The 13,273-nt window shown below is 43.1% G+C and overlaps 1 protein-coding gene across 1 annotated transcript in view; it reads left to right on the top strand.

Annotated features, from left to right (window-relative positions):
* The window catches only part of PAX2 (paired box 2), a 100,193-nt gene extending 92,541 nt beyond the window's left edge, over positions 1–7,652 (top strand). The window contains 3 exon segments of the mRNA XM_065671775.1: positions 2,686–2,772; positions 4,078–4,118; positions 4,120–7,652. Of these exon segments, the coding sequence (XP_065527847.1) occupies positions 2,686–2,772; positions 4,078–4,118; positions 4,120–4,218 (227 nt within the window). The 3' untranslated portion in view covers positions 4,219–7,652.
* The last annotated feature ends 5,621 nt before the right edge of the window (positions 7,653–13,273 follow it).

The raw sequence follows: 13,273 nt of genomic DNA, 5'->3' as shown, positions 1-13,273 counted from the left end.
TCTGCTCTATCTGTGACAACCTTTCACTAGACTTCTACTTGTGTAATCTAGAGAAGAGCCTGTCTCTAGTAGCAGCAGATTCATGCAACATGGCCAGTCATGCATGCAAGTATCTCTGAGGTTTATGTTTTATGATGTGGTAAGATACATATCCTGCATCTGCCCTTGCCTGTAACTGCAGGTCCCAGGCTGTAGACATGGATGAAAGCCAGTAGTCCCTGAGCACACACTTGAAAAAGCAGGGGTTAGTCACTCAGAGAAGGATTAATCACGTACTGTGCTACACACTTAACCTGTGTGTCTGAGAGAGGTTTCCTGCACAGGTAACAGAGCACCTTTGCTCCCTGCCTCAATTCTTCCTCTTTCCCAGAAAGACCATCAGGTTTCTGCAAACTGTTTTGGAGAAGTGAGCATCCGCTAAAAGAGAAGTGCAGTTTACCCAGAGCAGCGTAGAGCCTGCAGAGGGCTGGTGATGGCAACGGCAGGGAGTCGTTAAACAGAATCCAATGTTGATGAGGAAATTACACTTGTTTCATTAGTGATCGAGGAAAGCGATAGCTCAGTTCCTCTTGGTCACAGTTGAGCTCAAAAGCTCATTATCCTGCTGCATGCATGCTTTCACTCCTCGTCAATAAACACTGTTTCCAGTGGCTGCCCTCCCTCCTCCCCAGCTCTCCATAGCTGAGGCTCCTTCTCCTCTCCTTAACCCACGCTTTAGGAACACTAGAAACAGTTTAGGGTGACAACTCTGAAGATGGTGGGAGAGAAACCTTGAAATGTCAGAACTTCTTCCCTCGGTACAGTGAAAATATGTTTATATGAGGCATTTTGAAGCAGAAATTCTCATTTGGATGCTTTTTTTTCCTTCTTATTGGGGGCAAACTCATTCCTTTATATCCTACAAGCAAGTCACTTCAGTAGAGATTAATTAGGATTACACATTGCTTTTTGCCTTTATATCCTATCCCACAGTGTCTTGGTCACCTTGGCAGGTTTCACCTATTCCTTCCCAGCAAGCTGCCAGAATTTTCAGTGCAGGATATCTCTAGATATGGAAATATGCTGAGTTATTATCATTAAAAGAGTATTTAGCAAGGTCTATCACACAAAATGATGTTTTATACCGAAGCTAAAAACTGCTGCGACCAAAATACTTTGGATAGTGATTGGTTTTTGATACATGCAACTTTTCATACTGACTACTTTGGCTATTACCCTGAGTGTCTTTAAAAATCTAGTTGGACAGATTCTTCTCAAGTTTAAAGCAGTGCAAATCCCCTGACTTCAACAGACTTTATTTCCACCATCGGAGAACCTGTGGCTTGGCTTTAACTCTCCAATGAGGGGAGATTTGCCGAGATTATGGTATAATTAATTGACATTTCTTCGGTAATTGTAACACACGCATCCAGCGGGTCTTGCATTGCCTTCTTTCCTTATTCTGGTATCTAGCAGGAACCCCAGGTGCTTTCCAAACACTTCTGTTGTAACAACTCCACCCCTTGCTCAGAGCAGACCAGAAGCTAATAGTCACGCTGTTCATTGTCTTTGAAGTGCATAACGCCATTCAGATCACAGTAATTGTCCCCAGTCTCTTGGTACTAGATTAAATTACGATCAGGTTATGATCAGATAATGGCATGTTTTTACTTAGCAGGATAATAAATTTTTAAGTTTTGGGAGATTTATTTATTTTGAACGCAGCACCACACCTCCTCAGTTACCAAATATAATTCCTTAGCCCTGCACAGCCCTCTATAAAACAAGGAGACTCAGCACCTTATGCACAATAAAACTGAATACTTAAGACCCTACAACATTCAAATCTGGGGTCAGAGTCTTATAAGATCACACGTGTTTTGGCTTGGGTCTGCTTTACTGGGTGTGAAAAAGGGAGCTGTAGCTCAGCTTGCCTTTCAGATTCAGAATAGTACCTAAAGCAGTAATCATTAGAAAATTATTTTCTGGAAGTGGAATGCAGCAACTTCTCTCTGTAACTCACTAAGCACAAGGGTGGAGTTAACGATACGTGAATCAGTTTTCTGACTAACACCATCTATATAGACAGTAGGAAAGATTCATATGTTTTTCATTTTGATTTATATTTAAGCCCACCCTACTCTCACTGTATTCATAGAGAAACTACTCCACAAATACATCATCACCTGCAGTACCCTACAAACAAAACTTAGCAATACATATTGCCATTAACAGCCCTGCTAGTTCCAGTGAGCCTATTGTGAGCTTGTCCCACCAAGCTCCAATGCCTGCTGTCTTGACTCTACTGCAGAATCTTACATTTTACTTAAAAGAAAGCTGACGGTTAATTGCAGAAAAAAGCTTGCATCTGCTTTGCAATCTTTCTGCAACCTGGGAAACAGAAGTTGGAAGGCAACAAAAAATAAATCACTTTAATTATTTATTTGTATTATTGAATTTCATTATTTTAAACTAATTTCTTGAGTCTGAAGAGGCCAATCTTATTATTTTTTTTTAATTGTATGGGTAAGCAGCATTGCAATGAACAAATACTACAGCGTCCTGAAGGGCACAATCCCAGCTGAGCAAGGAAGCTACACACACTAGTTTTTCTGCTGGCATACGATTCAGCTTGAACGCTAGCTCGATGGAACAGTAGACATAAATCTCTTAACTGTATTTCACACCTTCCTTGGTTTCTTCCAGGGAGCGAGTTCTCAGGCAACCCCTACAGCCACCCTCAGTACACAACCTACAACGAGGCCTGGCGGTTCAGCAACCCTGCATTACTAAGTGAGTATCCTTTCCCACAGCACACCCCCAGCCTCGCGCTCCTTCTGTTTGTCTCTTTGTTTTATTTTCTTTTTTGTTTGTTTCTGGAGAGGGCTTTCAAGTATTCAGGCATGTGTGAGGCCTTTTTTCCTCACTCTCCAGGCCAGTGTGTAGATGGGTATATACCTCATGTGTGTTTTGTATCTGTTCTGAAGCTGATTCCTCTTTCCTGTGACGGTTCAGAATTCCAGTTCAGCATGGGCTTCTCCGTGAGCTACATCCACAGTTTATTGCAGATTAGATCAAAAGTTAAACTCATGTTCTGCTATTCTCTCAGGCTGCCATCCATATCCATTCAAGGTATGATTGAAATTCCAGATGAGGTTTCACTCCTCTCTCAAGCTAAACCCAGAGTCAGTTCCTGGGGATCTGGAAATCCCACAGAAGTTCTTCCTACTGGACCAGTTGGAACTGTGTCCAGGGTGGTAGATGGGCTTTATAACTAGGTTGGTAATAGCCAGTAGAGTTTTCTAGAAGGGATATATCCATCCCCAGTTCCTAATATGCCTAGAAATAGTCAGGGTTTTTTTCAGAGGGGAAAAAACCTCCTACAAGACCGTATCTTCTAACACATTTATTTGGAAGGGAATAGAGATTTATTATATGTAAAATATATCAGCTGTGATTATTACCTATGTATTTACTGAGGTTTAACAGCTGAATAGATGCACATTTTATTCCAGTGTTGTTAAACCCCAGTAAATGTGATCTTAATAATCAATCACTATTTAACACACATTCAATAACCATCTAGAGAGCTTTCATGCCAAATGTGACCAAAATCCCATGCAATAAAACACTGTAATTTTGTTTCACTTCTCCCCTCCTGGTTTTAAAAGTGACCCACTATACCTTGTCAGGTATGCTCAGAACATCTGGCCCTGACACTTTCCTTGTGGCTGCAGATGAGGTGTGGAGTATTTGCTCATAGGCTTCCCTCTCAGTAACTTATTGATGGTCATGACTTACTGACAGTCAGAAGGAGCAAAAGGATTTCCTTCCCATTGAGGGGCTTCAGAGCCAGCAGCCACAGTAGCATCTCTCCACTGAAATGCAGTCCTCGGCTGCCTCCATTTACTGCATTTCCCTAATCCCATTAAGAGCTGAGCCCCCAGGTTCGTTCTTTTGGTTCCTTTTGTTTTCTTCCTTCCTTTCCTTTCCTTTCAGTTCTCCTTTGTTTCTTTTCTTCGTTTGATTTTTTTTATTTATTTTTTTTTACTGTTTGTCCTTTCAACCAGTCCATTCTTCTCCTGTGTTAACTTTCAGGTTCCCCTTATTATTATAGTGCCACATCCCGGGGCTCCGCACCTCCCACTGCTGCCGCTGCCTATGACCGCCACTAGTTACCATGGAAACCACATGAAACTGCAGGGCGACAGCTTAGGCCTCCACATTGTACCTGTCTGATCACCTCCCTCCGTCCCTGGGAAGGGTGAAGACTTTCTCCATTCCTCCCCACAGTCCAGTTCCTTCCTCTTCGCCACGAAGGCACCGGACCAAGCGCTCACCACACGAGACTGAGACCCTCACCCTCCCCTTGCCCTCTGCCCCTCCGCTCCCCCCACGCTCCTGGGCAGAGTGCAGCCACACAAAGGGCCCTTGGCTTCCAGGACTTCAGGGGGACTGGGAAGCAATGCAGCTGGCAACCATTGCCTTACAGGACCCCCTTCCAGGAGCGGTGAGGGCCGGGGGAGGCAGGGGAGAACACCGTTCATGAAACACTGTTCCCCAAAGATACGCTCTTCTGTGGTGGACTCTTCAACGTGTGCAACGCTTGATGCTCACCCTGTTTCCCAGCACAGAGGGAACGGTCTGGCTAGAGCAGAGATGGCAGTACAGAGACCTGGCCCATCTGGCAACGAAGAAAAGGACCAAGTACCTATCTGCACCCCTTGAGGGGTTCTCTGTGCACCTCATCCCCGCTCTCCAGCATGGCTTCCCCCATAGTTGGCTGCACCTCACACGTGGTGACTTCGCAGGCCAGAGTCGGGAGGAACCTCACACATACACCCACAATTCCTGTGACACACAATCAGCTCAGACAGGAGGATGGAGCAACATTTACAAACCAACCGACGAAATGAAGAAATATATAAATAGATATATAAATATAACTGTGTTTTTATGCTTTGTCATGAAGGTCTGTAAAAAGGAAAAAAAAAAAAAAAGAACAAATCCCCAATTTTCTAAAAAACCCAAGCAAACAAAACCAACAAAAAAACCAAAATAATAATTAAAAAAACCTACAAAAATAAAACTCCAAGTCCCATCCCTCCCCGCCACCTGAATGGCAGACGAGTTCCTCTGACGTCTGATGCTCCTCTTTCACTCTAGGGTTTTGTTTCCTTTCTGTTTTGCACTACAATGGGATGGTGGTATTGGAGAGGATTGGATGCCAGCTCCACCCCTGTTGCCTCCTCCTCCTCCCCCTTTCCCAAATCCTGTCTCTGGGGAGCAGTATGGACAAGTCACATCTGACAAAGTTACCAAACACATCAGTCGACAAAAAAGCACTCTGAGTCAACAAACGTTTTCCATGTCACTGGCTGGCAAACAAAGAAAACAAGCTCAGCTGCGCTCTAGCTGCGCTGTGTGGTGGAAAGTGTGGGGCTTCATGTGGGCCCATCTGATTGCCCTCTGGACAGCTGAGACTGAGATGGACAAATTCAGGATTGGCTGGGATTATTGCTTGGTTCCCTGGCCCTTAGCCTCCACTCCTTTTACCTTAACCCCTGTACCCGTGATGACTTCAGTTTACCCACATCCTGACTTTCGCAATTTTAGATATGCCCAACACCCATTCTCCAGATCCCCACTGGTGGTGAGAACAGCCTCATTATTCTGTGCCCAACACCTAATTTCCTAACCACTATAGCCTTGCTATATGGGCCCCCTTCATTTCCCAGTCCATCTGCTTATACACCTACTAATTTATAGGCCTCCATTCAAAGCCGTATGCCTGCATCCCACCTGCCAGTCCCAACATAGAGCCCCATCTTTTCATCTTCAGTCCTATATTGTGTGTCCTAATATTTACCCCTTATCCCAAATGCTCACCTGATGATTCTCTAGGGATTCTCTGCTCTTTTTGGTTCCGAAGTGACTGGCAAACACTGTTATGAAAAAGGCTAACTGTCAATAGAAATGCTTATTACTCCTGTATTGTCAGCAAACTCATAAACTGTTCCTTGCACTGACACTTCCTAAAAACTACTCAAAGAAAACATGAAGGCAGCTATAGCCTGTCCCCAGGGCATCAAGTCTGCCAAAGTAGATCCTTGCTGTTTTAGAGAGGTTTCAGATAAAACTCATGGGCTACTGTCCATGGACAAAGACAGGATTGAGAATCAAACCCCCCCTGCCGAAGGGCATAAAAATGAACAGCGGAGTAATCTGTACAGCCAACATTATGTATAAAATCCAAAGTTCCAAGCCTCAGAGGAGATGTGGTTGTGGACTCGGTATTCTGTCTCCAAGTTTAACTTGTATGTATTAAATCCATCATCAGTAAACAGCTGTGTTGATCCCAAAGGCCCCCTTCATCTAACACTTTTAGCCCTTGCATGGCTCTAGCTGATTATAGGTCTGTGTCTTCTTTAATGGGGTGCCCAAATGATAATGGTGTTTGGGGAAATGTTTACATAGAAGATATAGAACTAAAATCTGTTCCTGTATAGAAGAAAATCAAAGAGGTTACTCCTAATCTATTGAAAGTGTCATTCTGCACATATTACCTCTGAGTAACCTGCTGCAAAGAGCAGTCACCAAGACCCGAATTTGGCCTGTTATCTCATCTTATATGAGAAGAAAATTCTGAATAAATTCTAAAAAATCACTTTCACCGCTCCTTCTGTTTTCCTCCACAGACAACAGATAGATGCTGGACCCTGTTACTAAAGTCTCCCTCTTAGTCTCTCAGTACAGCCTTTGCTCTGCGTGTGCACCACCAAGTTTCACACAGCAGGTGGTCAGAGCAGAGGCACTAAATCCCAGGATGAGGAAGCAGAACCTCATGAGGAGGCTAGAGAAGACTGTCACACCTCACACTTGACAACTGCAGTCCAGAGGCCACCTCAAGAGAAGCTAGCAGCTCAGAAATGCTTATTTTTATAATGGTGTTTCACTAAACTTGAGACATGAGCTCGGGTATGAAAGCAGGATGTGGTTGGCTTACTCATGGCTGGCTTGATTTGACCCTCGGAGGGCCAATTCCATTGGTGGAATGTTACTTTTATCAGGAACTCCACTGATAAAAGAGGATTTTCACCAGGCACGATCGGTCTGGAAAGTTACTAAGTACGGCACGTAGTTTGACCAGAAAAATTAAAAGGAAAGCAGAATTATGCAAAGGACTGGGCAGTCTAATCCTCTTCCACCACCATCTGTAGACCCCCATGCGAATGTACTGAATTACATTTGCCAAAGAGTTTCTTGTGTTGGTTGTTTTGATTTACAGTCGGTGGATGCATTGTAAAGCAGTATTATAGCTAAAGTCTAGTAGCTGACACAGGGATTTATGTGGTGATATTATGCAGAAGAAAACCATCAATATTCATATAGATTCCATTAGACTGGACTATGCAGGAAACGCAAAAATTCTACCAATTATTTAATATTATGTTATTTGCAAAAACAATTGCTGCTTTGTAGGAAGATAATGTGTGTAATGTGAAGGCAATTCCTCTTGTAAATAAGTTCATCTCCATCTTCATCATGGTAGTTATTAAAACAGCCTCGCCTCATCCTGTAGATAAGGAACACGCTGTCTGTACTGTGCAAGTCTCGTTGTGCTCACTGAAAACAAAACAATGTGTTCAATAAAGCACAGCACAAATCCAGAACCTGAGGGAACAGCCAGAACTCGGAAAGACCCCTTCCCCAACAGGCCAACAGTTGCTTTCTTGTAGGTGGAATTGTTTATTTTTGTTTATTTTTGGTTTTTTTTTTATTTTTTTAATTTTTTTTAAAGGTTTCACAGGAAAAAATGAAAAAGAATTGGAGGAAGAAATCACTATGCAAAATCCAGGGAAGTCTGTGACTCACATCTCTCTCCTCCATTCTGCTGCCTCTTCCCTCTCTCCCATTTCTTTCTCACACCCTCTTTCCACTCCATTTCTATCGCTCTCTTTTATTATTGCTCATTCCCAATGCACTTTTCTACCCAGAGAGGGAACAGCATTACAGACATGAGAGCAAGTATCTGGGACCTCAAACTCCCCAGTTCTCCTTGTGACTCTAGAGAACCTTTGTCAAGTTCAATTTCCCCCCTATGCCTCAATTCCAGTCTTCTGTAAAGGGGGTAACAGTAGTTCCTAGTTCACAGGGGGATTGTGCAGCTGAATTAATTAGCACTGGCTCAGTGCTTTGAGATCCTGAAAGAAAATTCTATCAAAGTGTTAAGTATTATTCTGAATAATAATTAATGTTTCCATTACATTTCTCTTTTTTCCTTTTTCTCACAAGTCATTCTTTGTTTCTTTATTCTTCTTTCTTAGCTATCCCTTCACTTCTTTCCCCTCCTATCATTCATAGCTCTGCTGCTACGTTTGCTTTATCTAATGGACCAAGCAGAAATATTATGTGGCTGGATCTCCTTCTGTCACCATTTCTTCGCAGGGGAAGAATCTCGTGACCTCTCACATGTCATGCTTCCCTGGAAGCAACAGGGACCACAGCATTTAAAACTGGGCAACACTTTTGAGTCCTGTTCTCTGAAGCTCCTTTTGGCCCAATGGGATGTGGGGAGGGTTGCATGGGATAGACGCATTAAAGCTGACATCCTTGTAACCTGTAAATCTGTGGGGGAGGGTTGGTTGCAATAAGCCCTGCTGTGGAAACAGAGAGAAGTCTGCATGCTTCAGAGTAAGACTTCAGAATTAATCGCAACATGAATGCGAGGATGTTGAACAAACAAGGAAAACAAAAAACCCTGCACCTTTCTCTCCTCTTGAGTATTATATAGGCACACAAACATTTTCCTAAACAAATTTTTGGTTTGCTGAACTGTTGGAAAACCCTCACCCTTTCATCCCTAAGGAAAAGCAGCCCTCTGGGAAAAAAAAATTAGAATCATAGATGCCCCCTTTGGCACTGACAGAATGAGGGCTTCTGAGGGACGCCACAAATACCACAGTGTGCTTCTTGGCTGGGCCCAGGACAGTGGCAAACTTGCAAGGCAGAAGGAGGGACCAAACAATGACAATTACAGAACTGATGACAACTCAAACCCTAAGCAGCTCTGCTGATGCTCTCCAGGCTAACTTAGACGTGAGAGTGTGGACGGGAGTGGGCCAGTGCCAGGTGCAGGGTCACATCCATCCTAGGCTGCTGCAGCCACTCTTGGCTTTTCCTCATTGCTTCAGTTCTGTTTGACTTTTTTCTTTTCTCTTTTTGTGCACATAAGAAATAAAACCAATTTTTTTTTTTTTTGTATGTCATTTTTGTGGCTTCCAGCTTGTTTTTCTTTCCTCTCTCCCCCCTGCCTCAGCATTTCTCTCTCCAGTGGATTCCCCTCCAGGTCTCCAGGATGTTATATTTGCTACACCTAGCACCCTTTGGGCACCATGTAAACAACACTATGATTGCTAACAACCACCACAGTGTGTGATGGAAGGCACCGCACAAACTGCAACACTGTACAGTGCAATCCAGCCTCTGAGCTCCCACCAGCCACCACTCCTCTCCTATTCATTGCCAGCAGGACTCCCTCTTCTATTGATCTCACTCAATTGACTCCCAATGATCCATAACACATCAGGTGTCCCCAGGTAGTTCAGAAAATCAAAATGCTGTTGGGTAGCCACAACATCAGAAAGACATGGGATAATCCAGAGCCCCCTCCCCTCTGTGCATGTTTCCTCATAGCCCCAGCTGGGCACGAGTAACATCAGTGCACCTCTGGGAGGATTCTTAATCTTCTCAACTCAGCCCTGATGCCCCATCAGAGCACCATGCAAGGTCTCAGTGAGGGGAGGGTGGCTGACAGCTCTTACCCCCACTTCTCTGCTCCCCAGTTTCAGTTTCACAGGAGGAACTATCAGCCTGATGTTTTATTATGACCTCCTCTCTCTTAATCTGCCTTGGTCAAGCAGGAGGCAAAACCAAATGCTAAGTCTTTTATAACCCATTTTCCAAGCTATTCATTGTCCACCTAATGAAGAGTGAGGCATTATATTAAGGTATGCTATAAACATACCAAATACTGAGGTATTCACTTGAGTTTTCCTCAGTCAAGCATTAATTCTCTATGAAGTCAGATGCAGTTTAAGGTCATAGAGGCAGAGTAAAAACACAGTAAGGAGTCAGGCTAGGCTAAATCAATTTTGCTTCTACAATTTTTAGTAATTTAAAAATATTTTCACAACAGTTCATGAAAGCCAGTGGTCCACGTTTTCTGCTGGTGTGCGTGTATCTTAAGGAAAGCTTGAGCAGAAGTCCTGTCATGAAATCAAATCCTTTCATGAAGCTTCTGCTCATCTTTTTGTTTTAGTTTATATCTTTCCCTTGCAGTATTAAGAGAATAGGCTGAAAATCCCCCAACAGGGCATTTTCCATACGTGAAAGTCAATTTGTTGAAATCCAAGCAGTCTGTAAAAGCAATTTAATTTTCACAACATCACAGCAAAACTGCCTGGCAACTATCTTGAAGTAGGAGGCCTCCAGTTTCCAGGGTCTGCTGCCTGTGAGACAGACAGGCCGAGGGTGTGATGCAGGGATAGGCTTGCACTCAAAATCAGAACAAAACTGGATTCCAAAATTCTTAAGTCTTCTATGTATCAGAATAATCCTTCTCTACCGAAGTTTAGGGGATAAGAATGAAACAGTGGATTAACACAATCACAGAACCCACTAGGCTGGAAAACACTTTTGAGATCATCAATCCAACCACTACCCCAGGACTGCCAAGTCCACCACTAAACCATGTTACTAAAAACTTCATCTACATGGGTTTTGAACCATGATCTATGAGACGGTGGTAGATGAGATCCTGGATGTTAAACTGACTGGAATCAAAGGAAATAACTAATGTACATTCTCTGCGAGAGGTGAAAGGCTAAGACAAACAGACATATGTGCCAGAAGAAAGCAAAATGGATGTTCAAAATTCATCCTGGTAAAATACAATTAGGAGAATGATTTAGAAGTTGGCATAATCATTTCATTGGTATCACACTTAATACAGGCCAGAGAAATGCACCCTGGCACTCCTGTGTAGGTCTCCTTAACTGATAGTAGAACTATAGCAAAACTTTTTCAACTTCCAAGAACTTACATATCTTGCAAAAATAAAAACTTGCATGAAAGAGCCATTTCTACCATTCCAGCTAGTATTATGTTCCTTTAATTATCCTGCGTAATTAATGGGAGTTCTCAGTGTGAAAATGTTACGTGATAAAACTAAAAAGAGCACCACAGTCTGTCTCCTAATGAGCAAAATGACATTGTAAGAGATTACGCAATACTAAGTAAAGAAATCTTTATGATTACTCTAACAAGACAAAGAGAAGTTTGAACATTCTGAGATGAGGACAACCTTCTTTAAAAATAAATACGTTCTTTAATGAGGTGTAGGCAAGAAAAGGTAATACACACCTGGAGGTATAACTGAGGTAGTACAGGAATTTGCTGGACACACAATCAGTACTGAAAAATTGCAAGGACCTGGGGAATGATGAAAATGGAAGAACAGCAAACGTGGCACCAGTACTTTAAAGGAAAGAAAATACCCTGAAAATTATCATCTAGTAAATCTACACAGTGCTGCTTGTATCCAAAGGAAAATACTTTAAAATATTAAGGGAGGGATTAGCTCACTAAACAAGTAGCAGTTAGTGAAGATATGCGTAGTAAGTAGTCTGTACACAAATTCTTATCTGCTTTAGAAAAAAAGCTGGCAATACTCTCAGGACAGTTAACTTTAGTGATTCAGGAGCTGTCTGCAGTGAAGCAAAGGAAGTTTGTTAAAGCCTTGTACTCTAAGAATTACATATAATAATAAGTATTGCCAGCTCCTTGTACTTGAAAACCATGAACTAAGTACACACAAACATCACAACACTGACTGGAAATAATGTAATTGGTATATAATGCCAGATAACACTTTGTATATATGTATATCTATATACATGCATATAAAATAAAAACACAAGAACTTTCATTTGACTTCTAACTTTAGTGCTCTCCAGACATCTATAGCTACATTACGAATTGTGCCCCTTCCACTGTGAGAGTCAGAAATTCGTTTCTTGCAGTGAAAATTGAGCATCTCGCTGCATCACAGGGACCCTGTAGTGTAGTGCTTTTGGAAGCAGCTCAAATGCCACAAGACCTGGAAATGGCTCTGTAACTCCTGTCAAGGCTGACAGAGCTTTACAAACACAAAATATACAAACAAATAACAAACTTGTCAGAGACTTGGGCCTTCTTTTCCTGCCTTCTACTGTGTGACTTTTTGGTGGAACCTGCCATACAAAGCATGTTTGAGCATTTCGGGTTCAAAGTCTTGTGTTTTGGTTCTTGTGCTGGTTGACGAGAAGCTCAACATGAGCCAGCTTCCATGTGCACTCGCAGCCCAGAAAGCCAACTGCATCTTGGGCTGCATCAAAAGAAGTGTGACCAGCAGGTCGAGGGAGGTCATCCTGCCCCTCTGCTCTTGTGAGACCCCACCTGCAGTCCTGTGTTCAGCCTGGGGATCCTCAGCGTAAGAAGGATGTGGACCTGCTCATGCGAGTCCATAGGAGGGCCACGAACATGATCAGAAGGATGGAGCACCTCTCCTATGAAGGCAGACTGGGAGAGTTGGGCTTGTTCAGCCTGGAGAAGAGAAGGCTTCAAGGAGACCTCACAGCAGCTTTCCAATACCTAAAGGGAGCCTACAGGAAAGCTGGAGACAGATTTCTCACAAGGCCCTATAGAGACAGGACAAGGGGGAATGGCTTTAAACTAGAAGAGGGTAGATTTAGGTTAGATATTATGAAGTTCTTTACTGTGAGTGTGGTGAGACACTGGCACAGGTTGCCCAGAGAAGCTATGGATGCTCCATCCCTGGCAGTGTTCAAGGCCAGGCTGGACAGGGCTTTGAGCAACCTGGTCTAGTGGAAGGTGTCCCTGTCTGTGGCGGGGGGTGGGGTGGAACTAGATGAACTTTAAGGTCCCTTCCAACCCAAACCTTTTTATGATTCTACGATGACTTTCAGCCTGAGACCAATTTCAAACACACCCTGTTGAACACTTCTGAAAGGAAGACAAAAAAACTACGCAGAAAACTCAAAGGGTATAAGACTGCACAGTGTGAGATTTCACACAAAGTGAAATTCTGAGTACAGAAGAAGAAAGCATTTTCCTCCATTGTCAGCCTCCATCAGCCTGCAGTTTTAGCTACAGACCTGCATTTGGCACCTCCTTAATTTGCCAGCAATGGTTAGTTACAGCGCCTAGCTAATAAGGCAGCTTCCACATACAC

The sequence above is a fragment of the Lathamus discolor genome, chromosome 3 (assembly GCF_037157495.1).
Source record: "Lathamus discolor isolate bLatDis1 chromosome 3, bLatDis1.hap1, whole genome shotgun sequence".
In the NCBI taxonomy this organism is placed as follows: domain Eukaryota; kingdom Metazoa; phylum Chordata; class Aves; order Psittaciformes; family Psittacidae; genus Lathamus; species Lathamus discolor.
This window is presented reverse-complemented; position numbering and strand designations above follow the sequence as displayed.